Source organism: Fistularia commersonii, chromosome 25 (genome assembly GCF_037954325.1).
Source record: "Fistularia commersonii isolate RoL2024-O1a breed Wild chromosome 25, RoL_Fcom_v1.0, whole genome shotgun sequence".
Classification (NCBI taxonomy): domain Eukaryota; kingdom Metazoa; phylum Chordata; class Actinopteri; order Syngnathiformes; family Fistulariidae; genus Fistularia; species Fistularia commersonii.
In genome coordinates this window covers 8,984,565-8,997,788 of record NC_141308.1, presented here as the reverse complement: position 1 = coordinate 8,997,788, position 13,224 = coordinate 8,984,565, and the positions used below count along the sequence as shown (strand labels likewise).

Here is a 13,224-nt window from a genome sequence, read left to right as displayed (position 1 = left end):
AGCTAAAAAAAGATTCCCTCTTCTCTCTGCTCATGTGGACCCAGGTTTTCATGTCGGTGCGAGGCAGTTGCTCAAGACGGTCACTAAGTAACGCTGTTGCAGACTTTGGAAAATCCCCACGCCGGGCTTCTCTGGGTCAGAGCTTATCCAGCTTGTACAGTCACTGAAGACAGTAGAGCAAAAACGTCTGCGTTGAGAAAGAAATACGTAAAGTGATTGTAACGTTTCAAACACGATCATGAACTCAATACAAAAAATAACAAAAAATTAAGAGTCCAGGTTATGCAACAATGAATGAAATGAAATCCATCACTGTTGTTTTGAGAAGCAACAAATTGACCGGTGTGCTTTTTGGTATTTCACAATGCTGACCTCTGATCGAGGGAGCAGTCCATGAGGGCCTTTTGAAATCCCAAAATTGAGCACTGTTTGTTTATGTGTGTGTGTGTGAGAGAGAGTGAGAGAGAGAGTGCGTTCCTGTTTTTGTGCTCTGAAAACAAATGACAAGTCCAACATGAATATTATCAACCTTCTGTTTGTTCTCTAAAATTGCAGTGAGGAGAGGAAAGGATTATACAATCAAATCAAACCACAACGGACAAAAAAAAACGACCTCATTGAAACGGAAATCTGTAAGTATTTATGAATGAGATTTAAATTTGGAATGAGTGGAACATGACTGGAAGACGTGAAGGCCATTTCACTTTTGGTTTCCAGGCAACAGTTTGAGGATCGTGTAATGTTTACTATTTCTTAACCATGTTGCTGATAGGAGGAAAAGGCTCCTCTTAAGTGACCCGCACCTCAGTCGGACCCCTTTAGGTCTGCGCCGTCCGGTTGGTTGCGACACTAAATAACCACCAAAATGTACGTGAAATGGATTGGACTTTTTCTTCTCACGTGGTTTCCTGGCCAACTGAAGGGTAAGAATGCGAGACACTTACCATCTATTCATATGTAGCGTGCAATCGTATATTCAGAGTGAAAGTTTATCTCTGGGTTTCAGCGCAAAGACCGGCACAGGATTGTCAGGCCCCGCCGCTTGAAAATGGCTACATGATTCCTGCACAAGAATCTTACAAACATAACACTCATGTGAATTATGCCTGCGATGAAGGCCGTAAAACGGTGGCTGGGGTTTGGTGGGCGACGATTACATGCAAGAACGGCAGATGGACTGACACACCTCTGTGTATCGGTAAGTGGTTCTGCACTACTGTGCATTCAATACGGGAGTCTCCAAGTTATTTTAAATGGGGGAAACCTTGATAATCTTCTGTGAGCTATAGTTCGGCCGTTTCAACCTCATAAATACAATGACTGTAAAGAATCAACGGTGAAAATAAGGAACATTTTACAACTGTTACATGGTATCCATATGTTTTTGCAAAACACTTCACTTTAATGCAGTGTTTCCCAACCTTTTGTGAGCAACGGCACATATTTCACATTAGAAAAATCAACCGGTACGCGACCAAGTAAATGTGTCAAAAACATTTTTAATGAAATAGAATGAAACTGGAGTCTCAATTTACTTACTCAGTGTGAAAACTGACCCCGTTTGGTTGAACAAAGCTGATATTCTTGCAGGAACTGAGGAAATGCAATACAACTTTCATGGTATTGTCTTGAGCTCACCTTTTTTACTTTCTTCTGACCACTAGTCATACTTGGGCCCTCATCTGGGTCCGAATGTTATTCTGGACCAATGGGTCCTGATTGTATTTTTTCTTGTACTTATACTGAGTACTTTCTGCCGTTTGAGCAGCAGCAGGTAGATACACAGGTTAATCCACTACCTGTTGCCATCTAGTGGAAGATCATTTAAGTATTCTGCGGGAACTGCATGCCGCCAGCATAAATAGACATGCGAAATACATTATTTGCGTTGAATTAATCATTTTTGGACCAATCGGGTGAAAGTGGACACTTTTCCACAGCACAATAATGTGCACGGAGGCTGGGAAACACTTCTCTAATATATGTTTCACCAATAACCATTTTTGTTTGGCTGAGCTTTCGCAAATGGAAGGCTGCAAGCAAGCTCAAAAACCCTTCAATTGTATCTTAAGTATACTTGATTTAATTACAAGTTGCTGTCTTTTATAATCAGATGAAAAAGCCTGCAGTGCACCAGTTATCTCCAACGGAGAATACACAGAATCCTCAACTGGCTGGTATGATGAAAACTACATAATAAGAGTGACATGCACAGAAGGATACAAACACAGAGACAACCATGCTACGGCCAAATGTGTGAATGGATTGTGGGTCTCTTTGCCAGTCTGTGAGAGTAAGTCTGTCTGAACTGTTTGTTTGTTAAGTTCTGAACAATTCAAAATGAAAACACAGCAATTGACTGTTTACTCATGACTTTTTTGCTTGTTTGTTTGATTATTTTTCTCTTTTCAGTGAGTAACGGGGCATGCCTAGAGCCCCCCAAAATTCCCCACGCTGTAATCATTAACTCATCTCACCAGGGAGTGTATCCTAATGATTCAGAATTACAGTTTGAATGTGCAGATGGATTTACTGTCCAGGGAGCAAATGTCAAAAAATCAATTATCTGTCTTGGCGGTCAGTGGACAGGAGCCCCGCCCTGCAGTAAGTGCAAAATTTCCTTTTCAACGGTGAACATTGTTTCAGTATGTCTAAAGAAAGGGTTTCCGTGACGCCGGACTTCTCGCCGTGTCACTTCTGATCAAATCTCACAACTCATTTAACTGTAGTTTCTTAGCTGCAACTAACAAAGTTGTGACAGACCCACTGGGAGCATTAATAGCTCTTGTACCAGATACTTCTCTGCACGTATAAGCAGACAAAGAAAACAAAATGTCAATGAACTTTTAATGCATTATGTGACGAGGAGAAGAAATGTTTGAATGTGCAGGAACTTTGCTAGGAAAAGTAAAAATTTTGGTTGATCTAACAAGAAATAACAAACAAGAACTGCATTCAATTTGAATGACTATAATTAGTTTTCTTTTCATCCACTGATATTTTACATTGTGCTTATTTCATGCTTTTGTCACGCTTTTTTAGGCCGCAAACCAGGTGGAAGTGGTGAAGCCATAGCGACGACAACACGTGGAACTGATAGTGGTGAGTTGCTGTTATTCCAGTGTCTTTGACTTTGGATTTTTTTTGTGTAGACAAACCTACTCTCGAGCGATGTTAAAACCATCCCCGCCGTGTCTTTCAGGACCTGTTCCCACCCCTGAGTCAAACAGGAGAGAAAGACACATCACAGAAAGTAAATTAGTGATTCTCCTTTAACATCTTTAAATGGAAGAGATAAACTGTTGTAAGGAAAAAAAAAAAAATGAACAAAAATGCCTTTATTTATCGTTACAGTCCGAAGATGCGGAAGAATCCCCAGAATTACTAACTCTGAAGTTGTTGAGAGGGGCAAAATGTTTTTGGAATATCAGTGCATCGATTATTATAAACACATTGGTCCAGAGAAAGTGGTGTGCTACAGTGACGGCATGTGGTCGACGCTGCCCGCCTGTATCGGTAGGAACACTTGCATTGAGATCTTTGGAACAGTTCGGCTCTGAAACGCAATATGTAATATATTTTTCTCCCCACTTCTGTTGTGTTTTGCAGAAAACTTCTGCACTGTGGACAGAAAACAGTTTCCTGCACTGAAATTGGATGGCGTTCAGTTTCTCAGAAATGGCGAGACGGAGGAATTTGAGTGTGTAACAAAGAAAAAGTGGTGGAATACTCATTACGCAAGTGCAGAATGTAGAGATGGAAGAGTTCGGTTAGGCAAATGTAAGTATAAACTCACAACGTGATACAGTCATTTATGCAATTCATAAAGCTAATATATTGATTTAGTTTTCATTTTGGTTTGCAGAGAAAAATAACTACATTGTTTAATTCTGTTTGGTAATACCTAACCATTTAAATATTGTCAAATTTTATAGAAAAAAATGTAGTGTGACAAGCAACAACAGTTTTTGATCGTGACATAATTTAGGTTTGCTTCAGAGTGTATTGTGCACGTTTTCCAAAACAGCTGACCTTTCTTGACCTCTGACACTCTGACGTTCTACTCCTGTGACAATCACTGCATTGCGACAAGTGATGATTAAACAATGATCTGAGTGAAAAGCTAAAGGATAAAAAGGCTGCACTAAATATTCACTGCTACATTTTTTTCATGGTTGTTTTTAGGTTGTAGCGGTTGGGATGAATTTGTGGTGAGACCTCCATTTACAGTCACATATTTCTATTTTGCTGCATATTTTGTGTTGTACCTAATTATAAAACTTTCTTATTTTGTAACCAGAGACGATGCTGAGAAGAGATCGACAGAACTACTAAATGTTTGCACGTGTGCTTTTTCAATAAAGTTCCCTGGCTTTTCACTTTGCCATCTGATTACATGTTTGTTGGCGATCAAGAACCTCTTGGCATGCCTTGATAGCACATTCAAAAGATGCTGCCTTATAGTTTCTCCGAATATTCTGGCATCACAAACATACAGGACTGTCTCAGAAAATTATAATATTGTGATGAAGTTCTTTATCTTCTGTAATGCAATTAAAAAAAAATAAAAATTACTTTTTCATGATATTCTAATATTTTGAGATAGGATTTTTGAGTTTTCTTAAGATGCAAGCCATAATCAGCAATATTGAAAAAATTAAAGGCTGGCAATATTTCAGTTGATTTGTAATGAATTCAGAACGTACAACATTTTTGTTTTTGTAATTGCATTATAGAGGATAAAGAACTTTATCACAATATTCTAATTTTCTGAGACAGTCCTGTAGGCAGATTTTGTAATCCAAAACAAATTGATTGTGTGCATAGTATGCAATGGTTCACATACACATATGCCACCGTAGTATGTAAATGTTAAACATTCTTATCAAGGGTAGAATGTGTATACGATGGAGAGCGCGTGCAAGAAAGTTAGAACGGGTGGAGAAAGGTGGTAGGGGGTAATGTGTGATAAGAAAATCAGCTAGAATGGAGGGATGGTATACAGGCTGGGGGTGTGACCAGCCATGTTGTATGCTTTACAGATAGTGGCGTTGAGGAAAAGACAGGAAGCAGAGCTGGAGGTAGAAGAGATGACGATGCTGAGGTTCACTTTGGGAGGGCGGAGGATGGATAGGATCAGAAATTAGTACATCAGAGGGGCGGCATATGTTAGATGTTTTTGATGATAAGGTCAGACTGAGATGCTTTTGGACACAGAGGGATAGTGGATATATTGGACATAGACCGAAAATAAGATTTATGGATGCAGGACGCAGAAGATAGGGTTAGATGGAGGCAGATGATTGGCTATGGGGAGCACTTGGAAAGCACCTGAGAGGGAAAAGAGTTGATCAAGAGTAGAATATGTAGATGTAATATAGATTAGTCGCACAGTTCTGCTGATGCTGGGCTCACACCTAAGGATTTTCGCTCTAGCAGACTTAAAAATTAAAGTGGTGAGGGAATCTTACTGGAGTTGAAGCGTGTTCCGGTCATCTCGGTATCTGATGGCAGTATGGAACTGGAACGGCGAAGGATGTCCCGATCAATATGTACCGTCTAGAAAGATGGACTGACATAGCAGAGGCTTCGCAAATACCAAAATAAAACTTGAAACAACAGTCTTTAGATGCGAGCTGGTATGAAATGATAGTTGCTCACAATTCTTTTACAAATCTTTCAAAAGGCTTTAGATGTATGAGTGGCTTTAGTCAGAAGATGCAAGCAAAACCCAGTTGAAATTAAGATTTTATTGACATTTTTAAGGAGATTGCCATTTTTGTGGAGACTGTAGGGATGAAGATATCAGGAAATGCATCAATGGTAACATGAAAATCTAAAGTCCAAATCACCAAAGGCCAAAGCACCTTTGGCTCAGCTGTCTGTGAGAGATGATCCGCTTTGCATGTTATGTTTCTAAGATCAAAATGAAGACAATTTACTGTTAGTTTTTGGAACAAACAACAAGCAAAGACTGCCTCGAGAGAAAGGACATGTGAAAAGTATAGTACAACAAAGTGCAGGTGTTTTAATTCATTTGAGCAATTGCTTTAAAAAAAGATGATCGGTCCAAGCGATTTCTAAAAGAGGAACATAATCCTATACTTAAGCAACCATTGATTCTATGACATGATTTGGTGGGAAAAATGCCAACAATCGGCAAGAATGAATCGAGCTAAAATCCCACTGTGGTTAAAGTGAGAATACATAAATAAGTCAGTCCAACGTGTGAAATTATGGTGAGGCTGGAGAGTAGGCAAATTCTTTGGTAAAAGTAAAGTCATTTTTAAATAATCAAGTTCCGCCCTGAAGGTTTTATACACTTATTGAGATAAATAACTGCGATCAAATGAGGATATCTAATAGTGGTTGTATTTAGTAAATTATTTCTCTTCTCACAAATAAATGTAAAAAGTTTGAAATAGAATCCATTGGGAGACGCAAGGATTTGTTGCAGAGATTAGTGATTTGGATTAGCGTTAGAGGGCGTTGAATCCAGTCCGAGCAGCGTGCCCAGGTACGAGTGCTCTCTGGGGTCCAGCATCTGGTCAGACCTTACAGGGTGGACAATGTTAGCGGGCTGAGGCGTGATGGTGTACTTCTCTAAGAATGCCAGGTCAGGAGCAGCTGGGTAGCCGGAGCTCTGTTGCTGCCCCTGAGCCTGCATGCTCACGACGCTTTGAGTTTGCGAGGAGTGAGGAGGAGGTCTGTGAGCGTCCAGGTCCCCCTGCACCCCTCCTGACATGTGCACGGGAACCAAGGTGACGGGCACGCAGACACCGGAGGAAGAGGCGCCGCTCTGGAGAGTCGACTTGGGTGACGCCTGATAAGCCTTGTGGGTTTCCTCGAAAGACATGGAGCCGATCTTGTCCTCGGTGAGCATCGCGACGGGTTGCTCAGCAAAGCGATTGCTGTGCACGTGGTCCACGTGGTACTTGAGTTTGTCTTTCCTTTTGAAGGTGGCACTGCAGTGTTGGCAGTTGAAGGGACGAGCATCCGAGTGAATCACCATGTGTTTCGTCAACGTCTTCTTGATTCGAAATGTTTGGTGGCACTCGGGGCATCTGTACGGTTTCTCACCTTTCACATCATCACAACAAGAATGCGTGTCAAACATCGGTACAACCTAAAGTTGCATCACAATGAAGATCTTAAACTGTCCGTTAACTTTTTACTCAATTTTGTTTGACACAAGGTGTCAAACCGAAATGACTATTTGTGAAGTTAACTCCAGAAGTACCGGTTTGCCTCGATTTGAATAGATTATTGTTTTATGGTTTGTTTTGTTTTTTTTATTATTGTCTATCTTATATATATATGTATATGTGAATGTATATATATATGTGTATATGTATATGTATTTATATGTATGTATATATATTCAGTTTCTGAGTAGCTGTTTTAATTTTCCTAACCATTTATCCATTACTTATCATTCAATTGCTTTGCAGGTTATGTATGTATTAATTTTCTATTGGTTATGTTGAATTCAATAAAGTCAGTGTATCATTTTCATTTTTATCCAGGCTCCGGTGCCTGAAAAATACCCGAAAAATTCTGATGAGACAGTTTCTCATTTGCGTGGCCAATTACAGTAGTCATTAGTACAATGATCACAAAAACTTTCATTGACGGTCACCAAGACAACCTGTGTATTCACAGTAACAAGGCAAGCAAAATAATGAATTCGCTAACTTAAATATCAACACTACAGCACCACCCACAGCTTGGGACAAGTCCCTGCAGAGGATACCATGAATGTGGAATTGCATCAGAACCAATATTTGTTATATAATTATCAAAGCAATGCATCAGGATAATTTTCTGATATGGTCCATGAATCTGTTCATGCTGATACACTGGTTCAAGGCCTTCTTTCACCAAAGCTGTAATAATGGATTTTCATTGCTATTTTCTATAGAAGAAATGTGCAGTTGCGCCCATGTTGATCATTATGAAAAGCTTAAAGGGAATGCTTTGCCATCTATGTTTATCTGATACTGTGGGTTGAGAGACGCAAAGTTAGGTTTCCTCCCTCCTGAAGTATCTAATACTTAAACATCTGTCCTTACGCACACATAAAACAAAGAGGGATTATATGGCCCATTATTTTCTTACCCGAGTGAGTCCTGAAGTGCATTTCTAGACTTGATTTGCCTTTAAATTCTTTCTTGCAGACCTCACACTGATGCACAGCTGTTTTATACCTTTGAAACAAGCAAGAGAAATCCCACAGATAAGTGTTGCACCAGTTACGGAGGGAGAAAGGGCAAAATGCGTGCTAACATACTTCTGCCAAACTTTTTCTCCCAAATGAACGGTTTTGTAATGGACAGTCAGGTGATCGTGACGCCTGAAGCATTTCCCACACTCTTCACACTGATGCGCTTTCTCACCTGTAAACAAAAAGGGCTGTTAAAAAGAAGCTGTATGAAGACTTTTCGTTAACTATTACAACCCAATCATTGGATTTCCAGTGGAAATGAACAAAAAAATATGAAACTTTAAGGAAAGGCCATTTAGGAAAAGAAAGAAGCCATAGACCGATAACTGCCGGAACTGTACCGGAGTGTATCTTCTGATGCTTTGTCAGGTGATCGTGACGTATGAAGGTTTTCCCGCATTCGTCACACTCGTAGCGCTTGTCGTCGTGGTGGACTCTGAGGTGGAGCCTGTACAAGGAACAGGGCGGCGAGGGATTAGAGGGTCTGAACAAACTGCCAGCACCAACACGCAACTTCGGATATCAGGGGACCCGCCTGTAGGAGCTGCCATGTCGGAAACTCTGCCCACAGATGCTACAAAGGTGGGGCTTCTCCCCGCTGTGGATCCGCATGTGTTCCCTCAAGGTCGTCCTGCGGGAGGAACACAACTGCTGATCATTTATCATAAAGGAGCAGTAGGTTCTGGAAATACAGAAGCACACATACACACACACACACACCTTTCTCTCACGGATTTTCCACAAACAAAGCAAGTCCACTTTCTCTTTCCTCCATGCGTGCATTCAATGTGCCTCTTCCTGTTGCCCGTGTCATTGAATTGCCTGCCGCAGATCTCGCAGGGGAAAGGGCCTTCAGTGAGACAAAAGCGCACAGAGCTTAAATAGATGGCTTAACTGAGATGTCGCAAATTACGACATTTCAAGATTTAATGAGCAACACCACTGATGGATAATGCCACACATTAAAATTTGAACACTGTTTGTATCTATATCTTTTAAGTTAAAGATTATTCAGTATTAATGGTATCTGTGGGGCATTAAATCTCTGATTGAATAAGGGTTTAAATGCCCCAAATCTTGTGAAAAGTTAATACTCCCCGCAGTAGTACAGAACATTGCTTAATATCAAGTTTAAAGAAAACATGCGAATCAGAAAATTCATTAAAGCCCCCATCAGTTGAGATTTTACTCAATGTTTCTCACCCAAATGATATTTTTCCTGGTGCTTAAGCCTGGCAAACCTCGATTTGAAGAACTCGTCACAAAAAGAGCATTTGAAGGGCCGGTCTTGGGTATGCAGGATCATATGCTCCTGCAAATGGGGCCTGCGGGTAAAGGTCTTGAAACAGATCTAGTTGAGAAAAAGACCAGAGGGCAGGTAAGGCTGTGTTACAAATTTTGTTTGAGCATTTAAATTTCAGCCACTGGCATCATGTAAATATGAAAGCAGCACTCACAACACATTCCCAGCCTTCGCACTTCCTCTTCTTCCTCTTTGTAAAAAACTCTTGGATGTTTTCTGGGTGAAACCTTGCAGGACAGGGAAGATACACAGTGCATTCATACTGACTGAAGCTTCTGTGAAAATTAAATACTTTTGCACAGTGCCTGGATATACAAAGAGCAGCTCAGTAAGCAAGCCAAGTACTTTCAAATGTTTTCCGAGAAAATTTTGATATATTTTTTTTCCCATCGCTATGAAACAAATTGATGAACTTGATTCATTTGCATGACAAAGATGGGAGTCAGGGGTGTGTTGTTCATGATTAGCAATGTTTTTGTGAGACGGTCTCCGCCAACCATGAAATCAGTCCTGAGACATAATCAGTCTTTTCTTACCTCCTGACATGCTTCGCCAGGGTTTTTTTGCTGGCATGAAGTTTGCTACAGAAGGGACACTTGTGCTCTTTTTTTTGGAGGGGAGCATCACTGGCATGCTTCTTCTTGTGCACAGTTAAGTTAGACTTGGTGGAGTAGCGCTGGAGACAGATGTCGCACTGGAATGGTTTCTCTCCTGTGTGCACTCTGGTGTGACTTACATACTTCCCTGTTTGATGAACATTAAATTCAGAAAAGATGTATTACAATCTGAAGAAAAATAACAATGAAAAATATCAATTGCAGCTTGTGAAATAGAGAAGCTGGGGTTAATGATCGCCCACACAGCTCTTGTCTAGCGTCTCCACGGAAATTCATGGACATAAAAATTTGGGTTACGAATATGTAAACATCCAGATCATATTTTCCCCACTGGATTATTTAAAACCACCAAAGATGCAGCAGAAAAAGGTTGTTTTTTTGTCTTTGCATTGATTGAAAACAATGAATCTTTAAAAAAAAAAAAAAAAAAAAGCGTGGAGTGGCCATCTTTTATTTTCCAGTTACAGAAATTGAATATTTAGAAGTCAAATGACAAATATTACAAGTCATATAACTGTTTTTCGTGTTATTGTGTAGACAAACTGATACTGTGATAAACAAAAACTTAAGAAATAAAAACCTGAATATTGGAAAAGAATGGCCACCACTAGCTGCAGGATAATGCTTGCAATAGTTAAAAGGATTCTCCACACACCTGCACGGTCAAAGGTCTTGAGACAAACTGGGCACTTGAGAACCTTTTTGTTCGAGGTCTGGCAGATGACAGGAGCCAAACCCTCAGGATAAACCGTAGTCTGACGGGAACTTCCCCCCGTCGCCACCTTCCCCTCCACCTCTCCAACGGCCTGCTGCTCCGTCCTTTCTGTCTGCCCGCCCGCGGTACAAATCTCAGCAGCTTTATTCTGAGCAGCCACGTCCTCGCTCATGTCGGCCCCCTCTCCTTCGTCCTCCTCCTCGCCCACCAAGTCCTCCCTCTGAGCTGATTTGGAGGTTTCACCCACATCCAGTTTTGCCGTTTGGTTTTGTGCGCCCGCTTCTTCCACTCTTTCTTTGTCCTGCTCACTCATCGCTACAATCCTTTGGATTTCCTCATCGGCGCTGATAACGCTCCCCACGTCATCCTTTTTGTACTTTGTCGGTGTTTTCCTCCTGCGGAGTGATTTTCGCATAGTGGCAGCCCTCTGACCTGGTGATTTCTCTTTCTCATTTGAAATTTCCTGCCCATCTCTATGAATTTCCGACATCTGGCTGGCCGGGGAATTTTCTGTTCTAAGTTGGAGGTCTATGCCGCTTCCTGGCAAGTGACTAGATGTTACTTCTACATCAGCAGACCCACTTGACCCTGCCTGGGCTCGAGCCACACTTACTGGGTCACTGCCCCCTTCTTCACAAAGAAGCTTTAATATGTCCATCATGTCCAGGAAGCGGGCAGCTTCAGTCAAAGCCAGGCGCTCCGTCTCTGCGATGACACACTCGGAGGTGTACAAAAACCCGAGCAAGTGCTGGAAAACAGAGTCCTCCACATGGTCCAGAGTCACGTGAGTCATGGCTGGGTTCTTGGACAGCTCAGCGTGGAAGTAGCTGCTACCATGAGCCAACACCACCTTATGTGCACTGTACAGCTTCCCGCCCACTGACACGGACACATCGCAGAACCTCTGCCTGGTCCTGTCCTCGTTCAGAAACTTGAGGAGGTTGTGGCTGTGCTGATTCATTGTCAGGTACCTGTTCGGCGGAGATGGTTGTTGGACAATGCCAGAGTTTGTTGGGGGGTTGCAGAGCTGCACAGTGCCTGTTGCACATTCATCTCTGGCACCGCCTTTCCTCCTGCGTTTGGAAAGCAAGGGACTACTAGTTTTCTTCTTCATTTGGCGTGTGTGTCAGGGGTCCATGAGTCACTCCTAGGAAGCAGGAGCACAAAAGCACCGTTGAGGCTGCAAAGTGGATTTGCAAACACTTAAGACACAGTTCTTTATCAACGCTACATTATTCCAAATGCGAGGACGCTGGTATGAAAGGTGCATTGCGATGGGAAGTTTTCAAGTCCAAACAAAACGCACGTTAATTGATGTATTGCTAGTGTCTGTGGAGGGTGGGGGGTGGGTTCCCGCGTACAATAACACAACACCATTTCAGGTGATGTATTACACAAGAGTAAGCGACTCTTCACTGACAGGAAAAGCGAGCTAATGAAGATACGTCTATCCAGAAAAGGAGCTCATTTGATCCCCACCTCAAGGACCCCTATCATTATGTTAACAGGCTGACGGGCCCCCCTCCGAGGAAATGTTGACAAACGACCTCCCTACCTCCAGAGAAACTGGGGCCCCGCGACGGAATATTCGAGACTAAATCTTACCTCAAAGATACGAGCTGCGTTCGCGAAGCATTGCGAAGGCCTGCTAACATTCGTAATATGAAATCTAAACGCAGGAATAATAATTTCCTGAATATCTATAACGCCCCGCCTTCCCCATCCTACCGTAAATGTCGAACACTACAACAAGCGGCGCGCCTATTGGCTGTTACAGCTTTTGTCCTGTGAAGTGGTTATTTAGATCTGTAAAATATATAAAATACATCGAACGCCGGAAGAAACATGAGCAACGGTTATTTGTGACTTCATTTGTTGTACAATATGCAAAACTTGAAAATGATGACGCGTTGTTTTCGAGACGTTCAAGTTAGGAATCGTGACGGTAGGGCACCTTGGGTAATGTAGTTTAAACCCTAGCCGCCAATCCCTGTTACGAATCCCCTATTAGCGTCCCTGTCAATGAATTACTGCATCTTTGTATCATTTCTATCTATCTATCTATCTATCTATCTATCTATCTATCTATCTATCTATCTATCTATCTATCTATCTATCTATCTATCTATCTATCTATCTATCTATCTGTCTGTCCTGTCTGTCTGTTTTTGTCTGTAAGACACAATATTCAGTCAGTCACTGATTTTTCAGTGTTACATAGCTCATATTAAATTAAACATATTATTAAATGTTCAAATTGTGACAATTTTATATGATTCTACTTCATTATATTTCATGTTCTTTTTTTTAATAACTAACAAACACTCTTAAGCGCATTAAATATTGTAGTATTGAAAGGGGGAAC

The 13,224-nt window shown here is 41.4% G+C and overlaps 2 protein-coding genes across 4 annotated transcripts; one reads left to right on the top strand and one right to left on the bottom strand.

The window, feature by feature from the left end:
• Positions 1-431: 431 nt before the first annotated feature.
• On the top strand, positions 432-4,379 carry LOC147219157 (complement factor H-related protein 1-like). 2 transcript variants are annotated; one of them, XM_086172499.1, is made up of 11 exons: positions 432-632; positions 773-923; positions 1,007-1,198; positions 2,114-2,293; positions 2,413-2,604; positions 3,043-3,102; positions 3,203-3,253; positions 3,355-3,516; positions 3,610-3,780; positions 4,186-4,211; positions 4,301-4,379. In XM_086172499.1, the coding sequence occupies exons 2-11, from the start codon at positions 866-868 to the stop codon at positions 4,310-4,312; spliced, it is 1,104 nt and encodes a 367-aa protein (XP_086028625.1). In that variant the 5' UTR covers positions 432-632; positions 773-865; the 3' UTR covers positions 4,313-4,379. The 2 variants fall into 2 exon arrangements, with proteins under 2 accessions (XP_086028625.1, XP_086028626.1); XM_086172500.1 differs by having other exon boundaries at positions 444-632; positions 718-923.
• Positions 4,380-5,736: 1,357 nt separating this feature from the next.
• Positions 5,737-12,577, bottom strand: zbtb41 (zinc finger and BTB domain containing 41). 2 transcript variants are annotated; one of them, XM_086172406.1, is made up of 11 exons: positions 12,465-12,577; positions 10,800-12,006; positions 10,064-10,271; positions 9,682-9,754; positions 9,428-9,575; positions 8,945-9,074; positions 8,760-8,855; positions 8,566-8,672; positions 8,291-8,396; positions 8,119-8,207; positions 5,737-7,080 (listed from the first exon to the last, which is right to left on the bottom strand). In XM_086172406.1, the coding sequence occupies exons 2-11, from the start codon at positions 11,971-11,973 to the stop codon at positions 6,461-6,463; spliced, it is 2,751 nt and encodes a 916-aa protein (XP_086028532.1). In that variant the 5' UTR covers positions 11,974-12,006; positions 12,465-12,577; the 3' UTR covers positions 5,737-6,460. The 2 variants fall into 2 exon arrangements, with proteins under 2 accessions (XP_086028532.1, XP_086028533.1); XM_086172407.1 differs by having other exon boundaries at positions 10,800-12,039; positions 12,465-12,507.
• Positions 12,578-13,224: the final 647 nt, after the last annotated feature.